This window comes from Pectinophora gossypiella, chromosome 28 (assembly GCF_024362695.1).
Source record: "Pectinophora gossypiella chromosome 28, ilPecGoss1.1, whole genome shotgun sequence".
In the NCBI taxonomy this organism is placed as follows: Eukaryota; Metazoa; Arthropoda; class Insecta; order Lepidoptera; family Gelechiidae; genus Pectinophora; species Pectinophora gossypiella.
Genome location: NC_065431.1, coordinates 4,668,980 through 4,686,266, shown reverse-complemented (window position 1 = coordinate 4,686,266; position 17,287 = coordinate 4,668,980). Strand labels below are relative to the sequence as shown.

The 17,287-nt window shown below is 38.2% G+C and overlaps 2 protein-coding genes across 3 annotated transcripts; one reads left to right on the top strand and one right to left on the bottom strand.

Annotated features, from left to right (window-relative positions):
- Nucleotides 1-2,787: 2,787 nt before the first annotated feature.
- Nucleotides 2,788-8,892, bottom strand: LOC126379236 (HMG box-containing protein 4). Of its 2 annotated transcripts, none has more exons than XM_050027928.1 (8): nt 8,733-8,892; nt 8,242-8,482; nt 7,714-7,868; nt 6,661-6,782; nt 6,206-6,311; nt 5,618-5,709; nt 4,404-4,535; nt 2,788-3,689 (listed from the first exon to the last, which is right to left on the bottom strand). In XM_050027928.1, exons 1-8 carry the CDS (start codon nt 8,740-8,742, stop codon nt 3,525-3,527), a joined length of 1,023 nt encoding a protein of 340 aa, XP_049883885.1. In that variant the 5' UTR covers nt 8,743-8,892; the 3' UTR covers nt 2,788-3,524. The 2 variants fall into 2 exon arrangements, with proteins under 2 accessions (XP_049883885.1, XP_049883886.1); XM_050027929.1 differs by having other exon boundaries at nt 8,242-8,476.
- Nucleotides 8,893-9,190: 298 nt separating this feature from the next.
- Nucleotides 9,191-16,355, top strand: LOC126379229 (mitochondrial potassium channel-like). Its single transcript, XM_050027921.1, has 6 exons — nt 9,191-9,569; nt 10,162-10,311; nt 12,225-12,387; nt 13,232-13,410; nt 13,903-13,978; nt 14,590-16,355. Exons 1-6 carry the CDS (start codon nt 9,303-9,305, stop codon nt 14,859-14,861), a joined length of 1,107 nt encoding a protein of 368 aa, XP_049883878.1. The 5' UTR covers nt 9,191-9,302; the 3' UTR covers nt 14,862-16,355.
- The last annotated feature ends 932 nt before the right edge of the window (nt 16,356-17,287 follow it).

The following is a 17,287-nucleotide window of genomic DNA, read 5'->3' as shown; positions in this document are numbered from 1 at the left end:
AATTATTTTTTGGCCGGTACTTTGACTTTTGGGCCGAAATCCGATGATCTCCTTCATGAATTTTCCCTTTCATTTTTTTTTCTTCATGAGTTTTTGAAAGTGGAGTTCCACTTGGTGTCACTTACACCTCCTACAAGTACGTAAGTCCATGTAGCCATACAAGTGAAAGAAACTGGTCTTTCTTCTATTCCGTGACCGTAGGTACCGAATACTGAGGGGGATGATTCAGACCATTATAGATAGATAGATAAAATACTTTATTGAGCACAATGGAATGGAGTTTTCTTTTTAATAAATCATGTTTTTTTTATTATTTTCAATTCTATTCTTTTTCTATTATTCTATTCCACTTGATATCAACTCAGAATCATGGTCTGAATCATCCCCCCCAGTATTCGTTTCGGAGTGACTACTGGGCACAGGTCTACCTTTGACGGGACCTTTTTTTCGCATAATGCTTTTTAACCTAATTTAATTAGGTAGGCATAGCATAACTGATTAGACTGATTTTTAGTCATAATCGTCTTGACATACTGTTTTAATGCCTTATGTTATTTGCCTTATTTTTGTTAAGCATTATGTTATTAGGCATATTATTTTACGCATAATAGGTCATCATCATCAGCCCATTAACGTCCCCACTGCTGGGACACGGGCCTTCCCTATGGATGGATAGGGACATCGGGCCTTAAACCATCACGCGGGCCTAGTGCGGATTGATGGTTGTTAACGACTGCTAATGCAGCCGGGACCAACGGCTTAACGTGCCTTCCGAAGCACGGAGGAGCTCGAGATGAAAACTTTTTTTTTGTGGTCACCCATCCTATGACCGGCCTTTGCGAAAGTTGCTTAACTTCAACAATCGCAGACCAAGCGCGTTTACCGCTGCGCCACCGAGCTCCTCATAATAGGTATTTATATTAAATTGTTAAGGCATTAGTGATGGAATCTGAAAAACATAAAGTAAGTATTAGGTATATCAGATTATCTGACGGCCTCCGTGGTCCAGGGGCTAAGCGTTGGGCTCACGATCCGCAGGTCCCGGGTTCGAATCCCGGTGGAGAGATATCACAAAAATCACTTTGTGACCTCCTAGTTTGGTTAGGACATTACAGGCTGATCACCTGATAGTCCAAAAAGTAAGATGATCCGTGCTTCGGAAGGCACGATAATTCGTTGGTCCCGGTTGCTACTTAAAAGTAAGTAGTCGTTACATGAGCCATGTTAGGGGCCTTTGGCGGCTCAATAGTAACCCTGACACCAAGGTTGATGAGGTTGGTACTCCACCTCACAACCCACACGATAGAAGAGAAGAAGATTAGATTAACTTGGATAATAGGGTAACAATAGGTTAGGATGTGGCTCGGCGGCCCTTGGACCACCCCTAGACCGCCAACATGTTAATTAATACACGATTTTTTTCACCTCTGACTACCCCAATAGGGCTAGTCGTGAGTTTATAACATGTGGCATAATTTTTCTCACTCTATTCATACTTGTTTTACAAGTTTACTCGAGCCGTGGTCCCTTTGACGACATTTTAATCGCTCATTGTGCAACTGCTCATAGAATTTAGTACATACTACATACGCACAACACAAGGTCGTAACGAACGCGTATTCCATACCGCATCACACCGCTCTGATGAGATTTATATAGTCAGTATTTTATTCTTTGTTAGGTTACGCATGTTATGGGTTTACTTATTAGATGGAATTTGCATTACGCTCAGACAAAGGATTTAATAGATCACTAGCTTTGTCACGCTAGCTCGCTCAGCACACCCTCGCCGCCAAAATGCAATTGTGCCTGGGTGTAATAAAAAAGGTCATCATTTATACCCAAAAAGATTTTTTTGTTTTGTTTTGGTTTTCCTCGAAGGGTAAGGCAAAGGGAACTATGCCCATACAGCCATGTCTTACGTATTTTTTTCTTGATGATTAATGAAATGATGAAAGGTGATGATGATGAAACCTAAGCCCCCACCCTCGGAGTAGACTCCTACTCCGAACCCCAAACGAATTAACTCAAAAATCCGCATAAACTTTTGAGTTATGAAGCGGCTTTCCGGCACGAAGCGAAAATAGGCAGATACACTTTGTTCATTGAATACTCCAATATAATAACACTCGCGAATGTCTTCCGACTAACTTAATGCGATCATTAACCACAAAACACCACTTCGTATTAATTATTTAGATTACTCAATGAAGAAAGCAACTGTCCCGTTCCCGTTTCCCGCCGAAAAAAGCATACCCAAAAAGAAAGAGAAAAGATGCATATGTCCGTTGTCCATGAAATTAGAAAGTTAAACGAGGGAAATCTGTACAGCGCCATCTGTATTGTTTTTGGGGAACGTAGCCTGGAAAGTTGCTGATTGGCCTTTTATAGACAAGAATGGAGAATGGTCTAGTGGTTAGAGCGTTAGGCTCACGATCTGGAGGTCCGGGTTCGATTCCCGATGGGGACATTGTCGAAATCACTTTGTGAGACTGTCCTTTGTTTGGTAAGGATTTTCAGGCTTGAATCACCTGATTGTCTGAAAAAAAAAAGTAAGATGATTCCGTGCTTCGGAGGGCACGTTAAGCCGTTGGTCTCGGCTATTAGCCGTAAAAACACCTCCACCAACCCGCAGTGGAGCAGCGTAGTGGAGTATGCTCCATACCCCCTCCGGTTGATTGAGGGGAGGCCTGTGCCCAGCAGTGGGACGTATATAGGCAGTTTATAATACTAGAAGGTAGGGAAGTTTCATGACACACAGCATAAATTCAATGAAATAAAACAAGATTAAAAATGTGATAATTGTTTTACTTATAATATTAAAATAGGTTTCATTGTTTAATATAACAAGTATCTTGAGATACAGTCATCATTATTTTATATTTTCACAATAATAGTGGTTTTTCATGACACACAGCATAAATCATGTAACTAGTATATGACAACATAAAATGTTGTATATATGACATACAGCATAAAATTTATGTTTCCATGACACATTAAATTTCGTATTGACATGCAACATAATAATAATCTTTTGTCATGAAGACATGATATTGTTTTATTATTGTTTAATTGCAATTTATAATTCATTAAGTTCACTTTTCTGTGCCCTGGAAGGGTTCATGATGACATCTTTTATATATAACACTGTACCATCTCTATGTACCTACTACACGAAACACAAAGTTTGTGAATTGATTTGATACAAGGTGTAAGTAACACCGTACCAAATATTGAGGGGTATAATTCAGCTCATGATTCTGTGTTGGTATCAAGTGGAATTTTCCGTCGTAATATTCATAATATATTTTTTAGATACATTTTCAATTATATACTTTTGCGGATAACGGAAAATTCCACCTGATATCAGCTCAGAATCATGAGCTGAACATCCCCGTCAGTATTCGGTAAGGTATCACTTGCACCTTGTATATGCCAAAGAGTATAAATTCCGCATTGTCATGCGGCATAACCATGATGTTAAATCATGAAAGCACGGCCGGTATCGCAGCGCGCGGCGCTCACAAGCCGGGCATGATGTAGGCGATGTTGTGCAGCGTGTCCTGCAGCAGGCGCGCGGGCGGCGCGATGGCGGGCAGCGCGCGGCACGCGCACAGCAGCGGCGCCAGCGAGCACAGCAGCGTGTCCAGCAGCACCGACACCGAGCCCGACACCGCGATCTGGCCCTGCGACCGCACACACGTTATACGACGGACTTACCCCTATTCTGGCCATGCACCGTTCAATAACTAGTTGACCAGCTAGTACAGTCATGAGCAGTATAATGTACCCACTTTAGGACTCTGTCGCAATAACATATTTGACATTTAGTGAGACTTACAGTTCAATTTGTCAAAAAAGTTAATGTGACATGGTACCAAAGTGTATACATATTAATGCTCGTGACCGTACCGCCTACACGTAACAGATGGCGCCACCATTTAATAATAGAAAAAAGGAAAGGGACGGATAACCGACAGGCATAACATTTACGGAACTCATGTCAATTTTAGGCAGAAGTTTAAAAAGAAGTTTAGAAATTTTACATTGACCAATAACCCGACAGAATTAAGTTGACAGCACACGTCAAACGGGTTGCTATTTTATTAGCCCGGGTTATTCATTCATTTCAAAATTAACAGTTGTCAATCATCCGTCCCTTCCTTTTCGGCGGGTAAGAAACATACATACAGACAAACTCACACCTATTTCCCACCGGGGTAAGCAGAGACTATGGAATTCTATTTGCTTCGATACTGATACACTTCTCTTGCTTCTTCAAGATTCATCAATCGAAAGAAAATGACAAAGAATAAAGGCGGATAAGAAAATGACAGGTATAGGGGGCCAATATGCTTGTGTTGTTTATGTACCTATAAGTAAAAATAAAATAAACATACCTCATGCTCCTTAAGCCGCTCCCCGATGATGGCGAGGCTCTCCCCCAGCAGCCGCAGGTGGGCCGCCACCTCGACGGCGCCGCACCCCGTCACACGGTACACTGCACCACAGTTAGGGGCTGCACCCGCCGGCTGTAATATAACAGATTAATGGTGCTAATTCCTGTAAATACCATCTAATTTTACTTTAAGTTATACCTGTCATTTTCTAATCCGCCGAAAAGGAAAGGGACGGGTAATCGACATGCATAAAATTTATGGAACACACGTCAATTTTAAGTACAAATCTAAAAACATTACATTGGCCAATAACCCGACAGAATTAAGTTGACAGCACACGTCAAACGGTTTGCATACCTTTTTGATTCGCCCGGTCATTCATTTACTCATTCTTCCTAAAATTAAGAGCTGTTAATCATCCGTCCCTTTCCTTTTCGGCGGATAAGAAAATGACGGGTATAACTTAAAGTAAAATTATGAGGTGTCTGTAGGAATCGGGTCCAATTACTATTTAAACGACGAGTGATTCAAGCTTTGGGCTCATGATTTGATAGCTATGTAAGAGCGGAACCTCCTACTACAAGCAACTTCTTGCTTAAAAGACCCCGAGCCATTGTATTGTGAAACTCTACTTTTAAAGCAAATAAACATTTTCTTTTATTTAAAGGTCTCGTATTGGAAACCCAAATTCGAATTAGCTTGGGTGAGGTACGCGTTCTTCTATCACGTCATACTTCTTCTTTCTTCCCCTGTTTTTTTTAATACATCATTTTTTTCCCATTGAGAAAGGGGAAGAGCTTACATGGAGCAGGTTAGAGAAGACGAACGTAACGAAGTAAACGAAGGCAACTTCTTTCACGCAAAGGTTGCTTGGCATAAATTGCTGTTCAGCAATAAGGCCTATTGTTTTGCATATTTTATCCGTGTGTACATGTCCTAAATATATACGGTTGTGCAATAAAGAATTATTGATTGAATCCTGGTGGGGCGATATCACAAAAATCATCATTCTTTATTTTAGTGAAGTGGTGTGGTGGTGGGGTTTAGATTAAGACAAAAAATAGCCTATGTCACTCTCCATCTCTTCAGGATCCTTCCTTCCTTCAAGATCCCGCGGGATTGAAAATATTAATCCCGCGGGATCTCGAATTTGCGATCTCGACTCGGGATTGCATTCTCTAGTTTCTAGTGAATCGATGGCAATGTGAACTCACCACAAGAGCTTGCTGCTGCGGCGTGGCGGGGGTCGGCTTGGCGACGCGGCTCGGTGGCCGACCCGGGCTGCCGTGGGACAGCGGTCGGGATACTAACAGACATAGCAGAAATCTATATGACACACAGCATAAAATTATATGTCTATAAGATACACAGCACAAATGATATATCCTTGGCAACCTCATTTAATATACAGGGTGTTAGTGACATCGTAACGAATACTAAGGGGTCGATTCCGACCATGATTTTGAGTTAATATCAAAGAATTTTCCGTCCGGTATGGAACTGAAAATAATTTCAAAAACATTCAATTTTTTATGGATTTTCCGACAGGAAATTCCACTTGATGTCAACCCGAGAACACAATACCGGTTTCTTACCGCGTTAAAATATCATATCTCTGATTTTAACGCGGTAAGAACAGGTATATCTATTATTTTATTTCAAAGGGTTATAGTGTAAAAATATAACCAATACAATATGTTTGTTTACTCTCGGGGGACTGTCAAAATTTAAGAACACTCAACAGTAGCGACACCTGATGGGAGAAATGGGCAGTTTTTATCTTTATTACACTAGCTACTCACTCTGATTAGATATAATCTTGTTGACACCTCCCTGGTTGCTCTGTTCCTTCTGCATCGCAAACCTTTTCGCTTTCCTCTTCCACAGGTAGCGTTCATTGTAGTTTACCTGTTAAACAAAACATCAAACTAATATATACAACATCCAGTACACACCACCTAATTTTATTTTCAGTTATACCTTTCATTTCACTATCCGCCGAAAAGGAAAGGGATGGATGATTGACAGCTGTCAAGCGAATGAATGAATAGGCGATATGATTTTAAAGGTCCCACCCCCCGCGGTACTATTTACGTTTCAACATTTTTGTGCCAGAAGATTACTTTCATTTTTATTTGCGTTCAACGCTGTCACACTTCATACAAAACACCTCGTTGAACACAGACACTACACATTGACGTTATCGTACATGTGTAGTGTGCCGCTGTCATCTGCATGGGGTAATAATAATGCTTACATTAGACCACATCTCTCCGAGCCTCTTGGAGATAGCGGAGAAGTCCATGTCAGGATGCTTCCGCAGCAGCTCGTTACGAGCCTCCTTGGCCCACATCATGTATGCTGTGATGCGAGTCTTGCCTGCAACGCAAACATAAGAATGATATTTTTTAGAGGGCTGTTAAGACTAGACATTTAGGGGGCCTTTGGCGGCGAGGGTGTGCTGCCGCCAAAGGATGTTTTCGTGGTACCGAACAGAGCATAGTACCCCGCCAGTCACAAGTTGGTAGTGCGACTAGCGATCGGCGATCCGCTAGTGTCAAGTTGGAAGTTGTATATGCGCCACGCTGTGTTAACTTCGATAGCGCGTTTCAGGACTGCATTATTGAATGGTGGCGCCATCTGTTGCTTGTGAGCGGAACTAGCTGGTCAACTAGTTGGGTCCGCCACATATAGGACCAGCCATAAATTAGATGAGACGGCGGGGGGTGAGCCTGGGAGATAACACTCAATTTCTAGTGAGAGAAAGTCTAAAATTGCGAAACAAAGTTAAAATTATTTTGACATACCTAAAAACACTTTGCTTTACTTTTTTACTTTTAATATATATATACAATAAAATATATGTCATTCTATGGGCGATAGGCTGATCCCTTATCACCATAAGGTTCATCATATCCATCTTTGGAATTCGTATCAACAGTGGCTGCAAGTTGTCTTTGATTACTTGTGGCTCTGCCCACCCCATTAGGGATTACGGGCGTGAGTTTATGTATGTATGTATGTATGTATATGTCATTCTGTAGTAATACTGGTGTCTTAATGTATACAATTAACCATGACAATTTCTTTTTCATGACACAGCATAAAAGTCTATATGACACACAGCATAAAATTATATATTTTATATGCCACACAGCATAAATAGAACCTTGCCAATGAGCAACTGAGAGAGATATCCTTAGCAATTTCATTCAATATACAGGTTGCTAGAGACATCATAAAAATACTGAGAGAGAACAAGGGAAATTACATCCTGAGAGTGAAAAACCCCAAAGTTATGTCTTGTTACCTTTGTCCTTTCTCTGTGCTTTAGCCCGACCAACCACCCGGCCGTCCTTGACAATAAGCTTTCTCTTACTACTCTTCTCCATCATATAGAGAGAGTTGGCAACCCCGGCCGGCCGAGACGAGCCTTCATCTGATGCTGAGCTGTCTGATTCCATGCTGTGGAACATAAACATACACCCCTGATAACCACCCAAAAGACCACATCGAAACAATTTGTCTGTCATTCAAGCAATATTGCTATTTGACATTCAATTGCATTTTAGTATTTATCATCAAGAAATGATAAATAGCAATAATGTTTTTTATGTATGAATTGCTTAAATGAACCTAGACATTTCTTAGTGGCTAACAACCAATTAAAACTTAGGCCAAGACCCAGAGGGGGTGTGGTAGGTGCCCGATACGAGTTGGTGGGGGCTACTAAAGGTAGTAGTAACTTTCCGCCCCGTACCAACTTAGACCAAGTTACTACTACTACTATATTATTTATTCTATGGTTGTGTTCTAAATGTAATGTAAAAGAAATTACCTGTCAGCATTCTCTCCATTGTTCTCATAATAATCAGATTCGCTTCCAGAGGCGGTGCCTGCTTCCTCGGCGGGGCGCGGGGGCGCTTCCTGCATTTCCGGCTCTTCTGGGCGGCCCCCGAAGGCCTTCTGCGGAGCCCTACGGAATCTCGCCTCGATATCATCCGGGGACTCGAAATCCATCAGCTTGGAGCTCTTCTTCCGCACACGACCGCTCCGAGATATACCCGTCACCTCTAAATCTAGACCAAAGTGAAGTTAAAATCCTATATGCGACTCTACACAAATCGAAAGTAATTCAGTATTTTATAATTTTCGACAGGATTAACAGTTCCAGGGCCTATTCCTGGCTACTATAAACTTATCGTCAGAGTTTTCAAATCGACTGACTCTAAAAAACAAAAGAATGTTTATAGTATTTGATATTGAAGATTGGAATAGAACAGAGTAGTAAAAACAAATCGTCTTTATTTAGCTGTAAAACGAACTTACCGTCTTGCATTTTGTTTAGAAATGTAGTGATAAGTATTTAAAGAATGTAGATGTGAAATTACAATGTGTGGAATTAATCACAATAAGTGGATTCTTCGGATTTCTGCGTCGAAAATAAAATTTTAGCAAAACGACGCGATACGCGCTCAAACGCTGTCATTCATTTGACATTTAGTTTTTTCATAGATTTTTGACTTAGATGCAACGATCTTTAAGCCAATGTTTACACCACAGAGTACACAATTAAATAATATGTTACATCGGAATCTGAAACATCGTTCTTGTACTTTGTTACCTACGTCCACCGTCTGAAAATAGACATCTTTGATCTAAAAATGAAGATAAGAGATATAAAAAAATATTTGTAAATGAGAACAAAATTTAACACGACTAGCAAACGACTAGCACGTCTGAAATTGAACGTATCAATAATTTCAATGTCAACAAATGTCATTTTCTCAATCAGCTGTCTGTCAAAATTCCGATCCCGACCCGGAATGATATCATTTCGCGAGGAAAATGGTGATATACCGTTTATTTTGATCACCACAACGACTGGACCATGCAAACATGGCTGAGAAGTTAGATAAGTTTAGGCAGCTCGCTCAGCGGCTGAAGGAAAAAGTGCAATTGCCTCAGATAAATGTGAAAGGCCGCGAAAAAGTTGATCAAATCATAACCAAGTATGTACCAGCGAGTATCAAAGTTACTAAACTCGCAGAGCAATTCAAGCAAGAAGCACTGGGGTTGAAGGTAAAGGAGTTGGTGACCAAATATGAGAAATTCACGGGAGTGGAAGAGATTATGGCACTGCAGAACACTGTTATCGACGCTCAGGTGACTTGCGATTTTTTTTTACTACGTTCTAAGTTCACTTTCGAAGCATGTAAAAAAAAAAACTACAGCCTATCTTCCATGGTTATATAAAAAAAAAACAAAAATGATAAGGACTTACTATAGAATGCATGTTAATGATGTACATAATATAGCTACATTAAACAAATATGTTGCCTCCAAAAGCTATCTGTTTTAATATTATAGGATTTTCAGAAACAAAGTAGAAATATACGAACAGTAGCCTATGTCAGTCTCAACCCTTCAACTATCTCCATTTAAAAAATCACGTCAATTTGTCGCTCCATTTTGCCGTGAAACACAGACAAACAAACAGACAGACACACACACTTTTCCATTTATAATATTAGTATTGATTTTTATATATTAGAAACTTTACATAACAATTTTCTTTCTCATACTCTAAAAAAAAATATAGATACTGGTGCTACTTCGTGTAGACACCATCTAATTTTATTTTTAAGAAATAAATAAAAAATATAAATAATTTTTAATCCTGTTTTAACCCGGTTTATACCTGTCATATTGTTACCCGCCGAAAAGGAAAGCCGAAAATAAAATTATCATCTTTCAGGAGAGATTTATGCAAGCCCAGGAACGGAGACGCGAGCTGGGTCGTCAGGTGGCGTCCATTGAGTCCCGACTGAAGGAGCTCCATGCAGAGATGCAGAATACTATGAAGGGAGATGACAAGTATTTGCACCTCTGCACAGAAGAGCATAAGGTAAATAATAGAGATGCACCTATTATCACCGTACTGAATATTCGGCTGAACCATTAGATTAAGTAACTAAAATAACCTGTCTGTCTATTTATACACAAAGGATTGTTTTTAATTTAAAAAAAACAAAACACAATCTCATCTGATGGTATGTGAAGAAGTAGTACAAAATATTAAAATAATAATAATTATTAAAAAAACTATTATTTAAATAATAAATAAATGTGTTGGGAGTCCCTAATTTAAACGCGGTAAGAAACCGTTATTAAGTGTTTTAATTACAAAATATTCTTCAAATCAGTTACAGGGGGTTGGAGCTGCGCTCTTTGATCCCCAGCGGAATATATCGTATAGATGGAAATTGCACAGCGAGGCATGTGTGATGCGCGCCGAACTAGTGGCCATTAGGGAAGCCTTAGCATATGCTAATGGGTTGCCGGATGACCGTCCTGTGGTGATATTGTCGGACTCGAGGAGCGCTCTCCAACACCTAACTCGTTGTGTATCGGGATATTCGGGACAGAAGGGAATGCCCATTGCCTTTGAATCTCTAGCTTTAATTCGTGAGATGACTCAAAAGGGTAGAGGTTTAAAGATCCAATGGATTCCAGCTCATGTGGGTCTTCTTGGAAATGAGGTGGTAGACCAACTTGCAAAAGCTGCTGTAATGGGTGGGTCGGTTCTTGATTCGAAACCCTATGCCAGTGAACTTATTCCTGTCATTAGAAAAAGATGTTTGGAAAAATGGGAGTATCACTTTGGTGAATTGTCATTGGCAAGGGGTGTTGGAGTCTGGTACAGGACCATCCAGGCAAGTCCGCTAGGGACTCCTTGGTTTGAGAATGCCAACCTCAGTAGGAAACTATTGATTTCAGCTCTCAGGCTTCGTTCCGGACACATCCCAACAAATAAGTTTTATCATTTAATGGGTATTAAACCTTCACCTCTGTGCCAAGTCTGTCATATGGTCGATGACCTTTACCACGTTTTGTTGGAATGTGCCCGGAATATAGACGTGAGGAGAAAGGCTTTTCGCTCTCAAGGTGTGATTTCTCTTGGCAACGGAGAAGTCAATTGCTGGTTGGCAGAGCCACTATCAAATAAGGCTTTTAGTTTATACTTGGTTGACCAATCCCTTGTCTAAGGGATAGGTACACGAAAGCACCTATGAGGCTGGCATGATCACACAGGGTGTTCAAAGCCTCGTTAAAAATAAGAATAAAAAAAAAAATCAGTTAATAACTTGTTATTATTTCAACAGTCATTTATTGTTGATTTCTGTAAATAAAAAAATTATCTTTCTTTTCTCACATGTAAAAATTATATCGAATATATCCGGCATCAAAACGGTATATTCGTCCTCATACGAATATTCGGTTTTCATGCCGAATATGCCTTCGGTATTTGGGCCATTGTGCGTCCCTGGTGTTAAATATAAATAAAAAACACATGCTTGACTTTTAGAAATGGACTGTATTAGTTTAGGATAATTTAAATTAACAAAAATTAAAAAAGCAACACCCCATCGCCATGATGTTAGAAGGGTAGATGGGAAGTAAAATGCGGTGTTGCCATAATATAAAACAAATTTTAGTGTGTACTAAAGAGCCACAAATGATCAACCGAGAGCTTTTAGTGTGTATATGATGAACCGAGGTGATAAGTGATTAATCCATCGCCCACATAATGTTAGGTTAACGGATGAAGAGCGCAGTAATATATTCAATTAAATGGCGGTGAAGTCTTGCTTTTTGATTGAGAAACAGAAACAAAATTTTATTGACATCTAACATGAAAGAAAACCATAGAAATATCATAAATATACCACAGACGCAATCGCTCATGTAGTGCTAATACGGGTTTTTTGAAATATGTTACGTAACACCCCAACATACACCTTAAATTTGGTATTCCAGCTAATAATTCAGGAGCGGGCTCTTCGAGCGTTATTCGGGGAGGCCGAGCGCGAGGAGAGGGAGCTATTCGCCACCATGTCAGCTGCTGTGAAGCTAGGACACGAGCGGGAGAGGGCCCACGCTGAGAGAAACAAGTACTGGTATATCGTCGCCAGTATATTTGGTGAGTGAACACAATAAAAAATATTTAAACAGAAACTTTACAAAAAAGGTTATTATAAAGTTAGTGATTATTTAGAAGATATGAATGCATGGGATTAACTGTCTGAGAACTGATATTAGGCAGCTAAAATTCTCAATTGTATAAAAATGTTTTGTTTATATTTTTAAAAGAACGTCTAGGGCCCTGTGCCGAGGTTTTTCTTGCAGCTTCTTTTCCCCGGCTATACAGGTTGTGAGAAGCTGCAGTAGTTTTAGGCGGATGAGACGTTCGTTAGGTAAAAATTGACGATTCAAAGTGTAACTATGTTACCTACTGAATAAAGATATTTTTGAATTTGAATATACATGGTGTTAGCGACGTCGTAACGAATACTGAGGGGAACGATTCAACTCATGATTCTGAGTTCATACCAAATTAAATTTTCTTCGCAAAATTTCCTTTTCCTTGTGTTTTTATTTATTTATTTCCAATTCTATATTTTTGCGATGGAAAATTTTACTTAATATTTACTCAGAATTATGAACTGAATCATCCCTCTCAGTATTCGTTACGATGTTACTTACACCAGTTATACCCCGTTCAGGTACATATGGCGTACAGTCATGAGCAATATAATGTACCCACTTTAGGACTCTGTCGCACTAACATATTTGACATTTAGTGAGACTTACAGTTCAATTTGTCAAAAAAGTTAATGTGAAATGGTACCAAAGCGTATACATATTAATGCTGGTGACCGTACGTACGTAGGTTAGGGAGAAAAGTTTGGTAATCCACCTCACAACCCACACGATAGATGAGAAGAACAATGACATTTAGTGATTTCAAATGCCCAAATTCCTAGGAACGGTGCTCGGCATAGCGGGCTCAACGATAAACAACCGTTTGAAGATGGCGGAGTTCAGAGATATGATGGAGCAGCAGATGGCGCGGAGTGCCAGCGTGCTTTACACCATAGCGGGCGGCGGTAGCGCCAGCCGGGCCGACATAACTGAGGCCATGAAGACTGAGTTCCAATATCAGGTTAGTGATTTTGTCCAATCAGAATCAAATCAAATCAGAATCATTTATTCAACGTAATTATCATGGATAAACTTGTTGAAGGTCAATGTAACATTTTTGAATTTACGTCATTTCGCAAGGTGTTATGGCTGAGGTTTGAGGTTGAATGGTTTATTAAGTACTTGAGAATAGTCTACAGCTGTCAAGTGATAAAAATACCTCTTAGTATTCGATTATTCTATTTTTATTTCGTCATCATCAGCCCATTAACGTCCCCACTGCTGGGGCACGGGCCTTCCCTATGGATGGATAGGGATATCGGGCCTTAAACCATCACGCGGGCCCAGTGCGGATCGATGGTTATTAACGACTGCTAATGCAGCCGGGACCAACGCATAAGTAAGGCAACTGATACATAGATAGATAACATCACGCCTGTTTCCCGTTGTGGTGGTAGGCACGGAATTCGTTTGTTTTTAATTATTTTAATCTTCGTTTTATTCTTTGCTTCAGGCCAAATTAGCGGAGAACTTGAAAATAATGCAGGATACCATAAATCATCTAGTCAACAAGCAGGCGTCAGTTATTGGTATGTATTTTTTATGATTAGGTCAGGGCCTTCAAAATATATTAAACATGGCCGGGTTTGCATTTTTAACCCTATAGAACGTAGACCATAACAGTGAAATTCATGCAAATCTATGCACTCGGTCTCGATATTAGGCCGAACTTAATATATAATATATTAAGCAGACTTCCTTTTTGATGAAGATAACCGAATACGTATATATTATTCGGTTTTACGTTTACCGAATCGAATATTCGGTCGAATTATTCGGTTTCGCACTATGACTAAAAAATCATATGATCAGAAGAACTAGAATAACCAGTTGCATTTATTCATATTTTTTGTAAATTATTTAAGTTAAAAAACCAAACAGGTTTGCGTTCGGTGGTGCAAAGATTGTTCAGGATAATTATAACTTTATTCTACAATAATTATTTATGATTTCTGATATCTTATTTCTTTTATGTTTGTTAAAGATTATTATTAAGATTATTTCTTCATCTGAGAATAGTTTCACACGAGGAAATCACACCGAATAGATGCGGCATCAAAACCGTATATTCGACTGAATATTCGATTTTCATACCGAATAATCGGGACATCTCCAATAACAATAAACTGCACTATTTCAGACCACCTGAACCATCAAGAGCACATAATCGAGTCACAGATACGCGAACTGAAGAAGCTAGTAGTGGTAGCGTCGCAGAGTAGCGCGAAATCTGACAGAGAACTTGCGAAAGCCTTGTCCGTTGTACATCAGAACACCACAGATGACGACAAAGACAGGCTGCCGATTCCGGACAACAAAATGACGTTCGAACCCAGCCATGTGTTGACAGCGCTGGGTGTCATGTTTTGTGCCGCCATTATATTCGGAAACATCATTGGTAGAGTCAGCTGATTTCGTTGTCAGGTATGTGTTGCTCTAAATACAAATATATTTTTATTGCACCAGAAGGAAAAGAGCCTTAATTGGGCAAAAACCAATTGGATTGTTAGAAATTATTTTATTATTTTGTCAATGTGTTATGTTTTGTGAAATCTTAACGATCCTTCCAAAATTTTACATTCGCCAATAACCCGACAGAATTAAGTTGATGGCACACGACAAAGTGGTTGTGTAATAGCGAGATGCTTATTTGATTTGCTCGGGTTATTCATTCATAATTAACAGCTGTCTATCATCCGTCCCTTTCCTTTTCGGCGGATGAAAATTGACAGGTAAAAATTTTTTTTTTTTATAATAATATTTAATAAATTAGAAATAAATTAAAATTAGAAGGCGTCTACTGGAATCAGCGTCATTATAATATATAAAGTTATAAATAATCTATTACAGCCAAGGAAGCACCTTTCTTGCGACTTTTTTCTATCATATATGTATTTTGTACTTAATATTTAATATCATATATTAGAGCAACATCTAAAAGGTACTGAATATTGTGAATATATGCTGAAAGTGTTTGCCGACTTACTTTATATCTAAAGCATGTATTAATGACAGAATTTATTTTTATTTGTACTTTTTCAATCGTATCAACAATCACAAGGCAGCCATTTTAAAAATGTTTGATTTAGATTTTTTTAATGTCAACATTAGTCGGAAAAGTCAAGGCAAGTTTGCATTAGTCTATTGGTCTTGTCATTTTTAGTTAGACTGTTAAACTAATGATTTTAGTTTTTATATGTATATGAAAGGTTGTTTTTGTCGATTGATAAAACTTAACCTCAACCAAACAAAATTGATGGGACAAATAGAAAACGTCCGCTGTTCTCCACTGTTTTTTTTTCTTAAAATTATTTTTTTATCAATATTTAGTTGTTTTTTTTAATTTTTGTTGAGTAGTTTAGTATTCTCTGAGTAAAACACGTCTTCTTAAGTGATTAAAACGATTCCTATTCTTCATTCCCTTTATCATACATTTCCTTACTTCAGTCGTAGTCCTTTCTACATAGGAATGACTGAGAGTGAAGTAAAATACCTACTTTGCCTACAGGGTTATATTTAATTATATTTCGAAGTTGGTTATGTAGAAATGAATGAGAAACTGAACAACTTTTGAGACTAAAGGTTTTATTATATTTATTGTACTTCGTTGTAAATTGATATATGAGAATTTTCAAAAAATACCTACAAAGAAAAAGACTTAACTATAGGTATTTATATCTAAAAAAGTTTATGTAACTACCTAGGTAAAGTTGTTCAATTCAATCTAATATTTCTGTCACAATATTCTCCATAATTTTCATAGAGTAAGTACTTAACAGTAGATATACTTTACTGATACTTTACCTACACATGTGTGTTTATAGAATCGATGATTATTTTTTCTGTATTGTAACTGTGTCCGATTTATCAGTGAAATGCGCAAAAAAATAAAATAATGATTAGTAAGCACGATTTTTATTAAATTTCCCCATTGTATAGTCTATTATTTATTATTATAGTTTTCTTTAGATTATGGTTAGGTATATTTTTAGTATATATGGATTATATTAAATTGAGTATTTATTAATATATGTATGTATAGTATAGAGTATTTATTATATTAACTTTAGTTTTACTTTTAGGTATTTATTTATTTATTTTTTTGTTGCACCATCCCGCATCCAAGTTGTAAATGTTTGTTTCCTTTTGTTGGTTGCCTGGAAGAAATTGCTCTAGAGCAATAAGGCCGCCCAAATTGTACTGTATTCATGTGTTATGTCTGATTGTTGAAATTCTAGTTCTGTGCAATAAAGTATATTTGATTTGATTTGATTTGATTGTTTTTATAAGAAAAAGAAATGAAAAAAAAAAAACCTTTGTAAACGGTTTAGGACGTAAGCCTGATTAGCCTTTAATCTTAAAAAGACAGGTGCTTAGGGACTTTCCAAGCCACGTTTCCTAAACAAAATATACATAGATAGCGCTGTCCAAAACCTACGTGATGATTACCTATTTTCTCATTGCTGGAGTATTTCATTAATGACTCAAAAATATAATAGAAAGTATATAAGCAGAGGCATAAAGAAAAAAATGATGTAAGTATACAAGTAAATCGTCATAATATAATATTACTGACAAAGGTACTATAAAGTACCTATATTGCTTTTCTTTATTTTAACAGCATACTAATGGTTGAAAAATGTGTTGTGCCGGGGTGTAATAAAAAGGGTCATCATTTTATAAAACAAAGGTAAAAGATGCATTTTGACTTGACCGATTTTGACGATATCTATGACGAAGAAGTTGTTTAGACAGCGCCATCTATTATTGTTACTATACTAAAAAATAGATATTACAATGCTTCCTTCTACAAAAATTATAATCAATAACATGTCAAA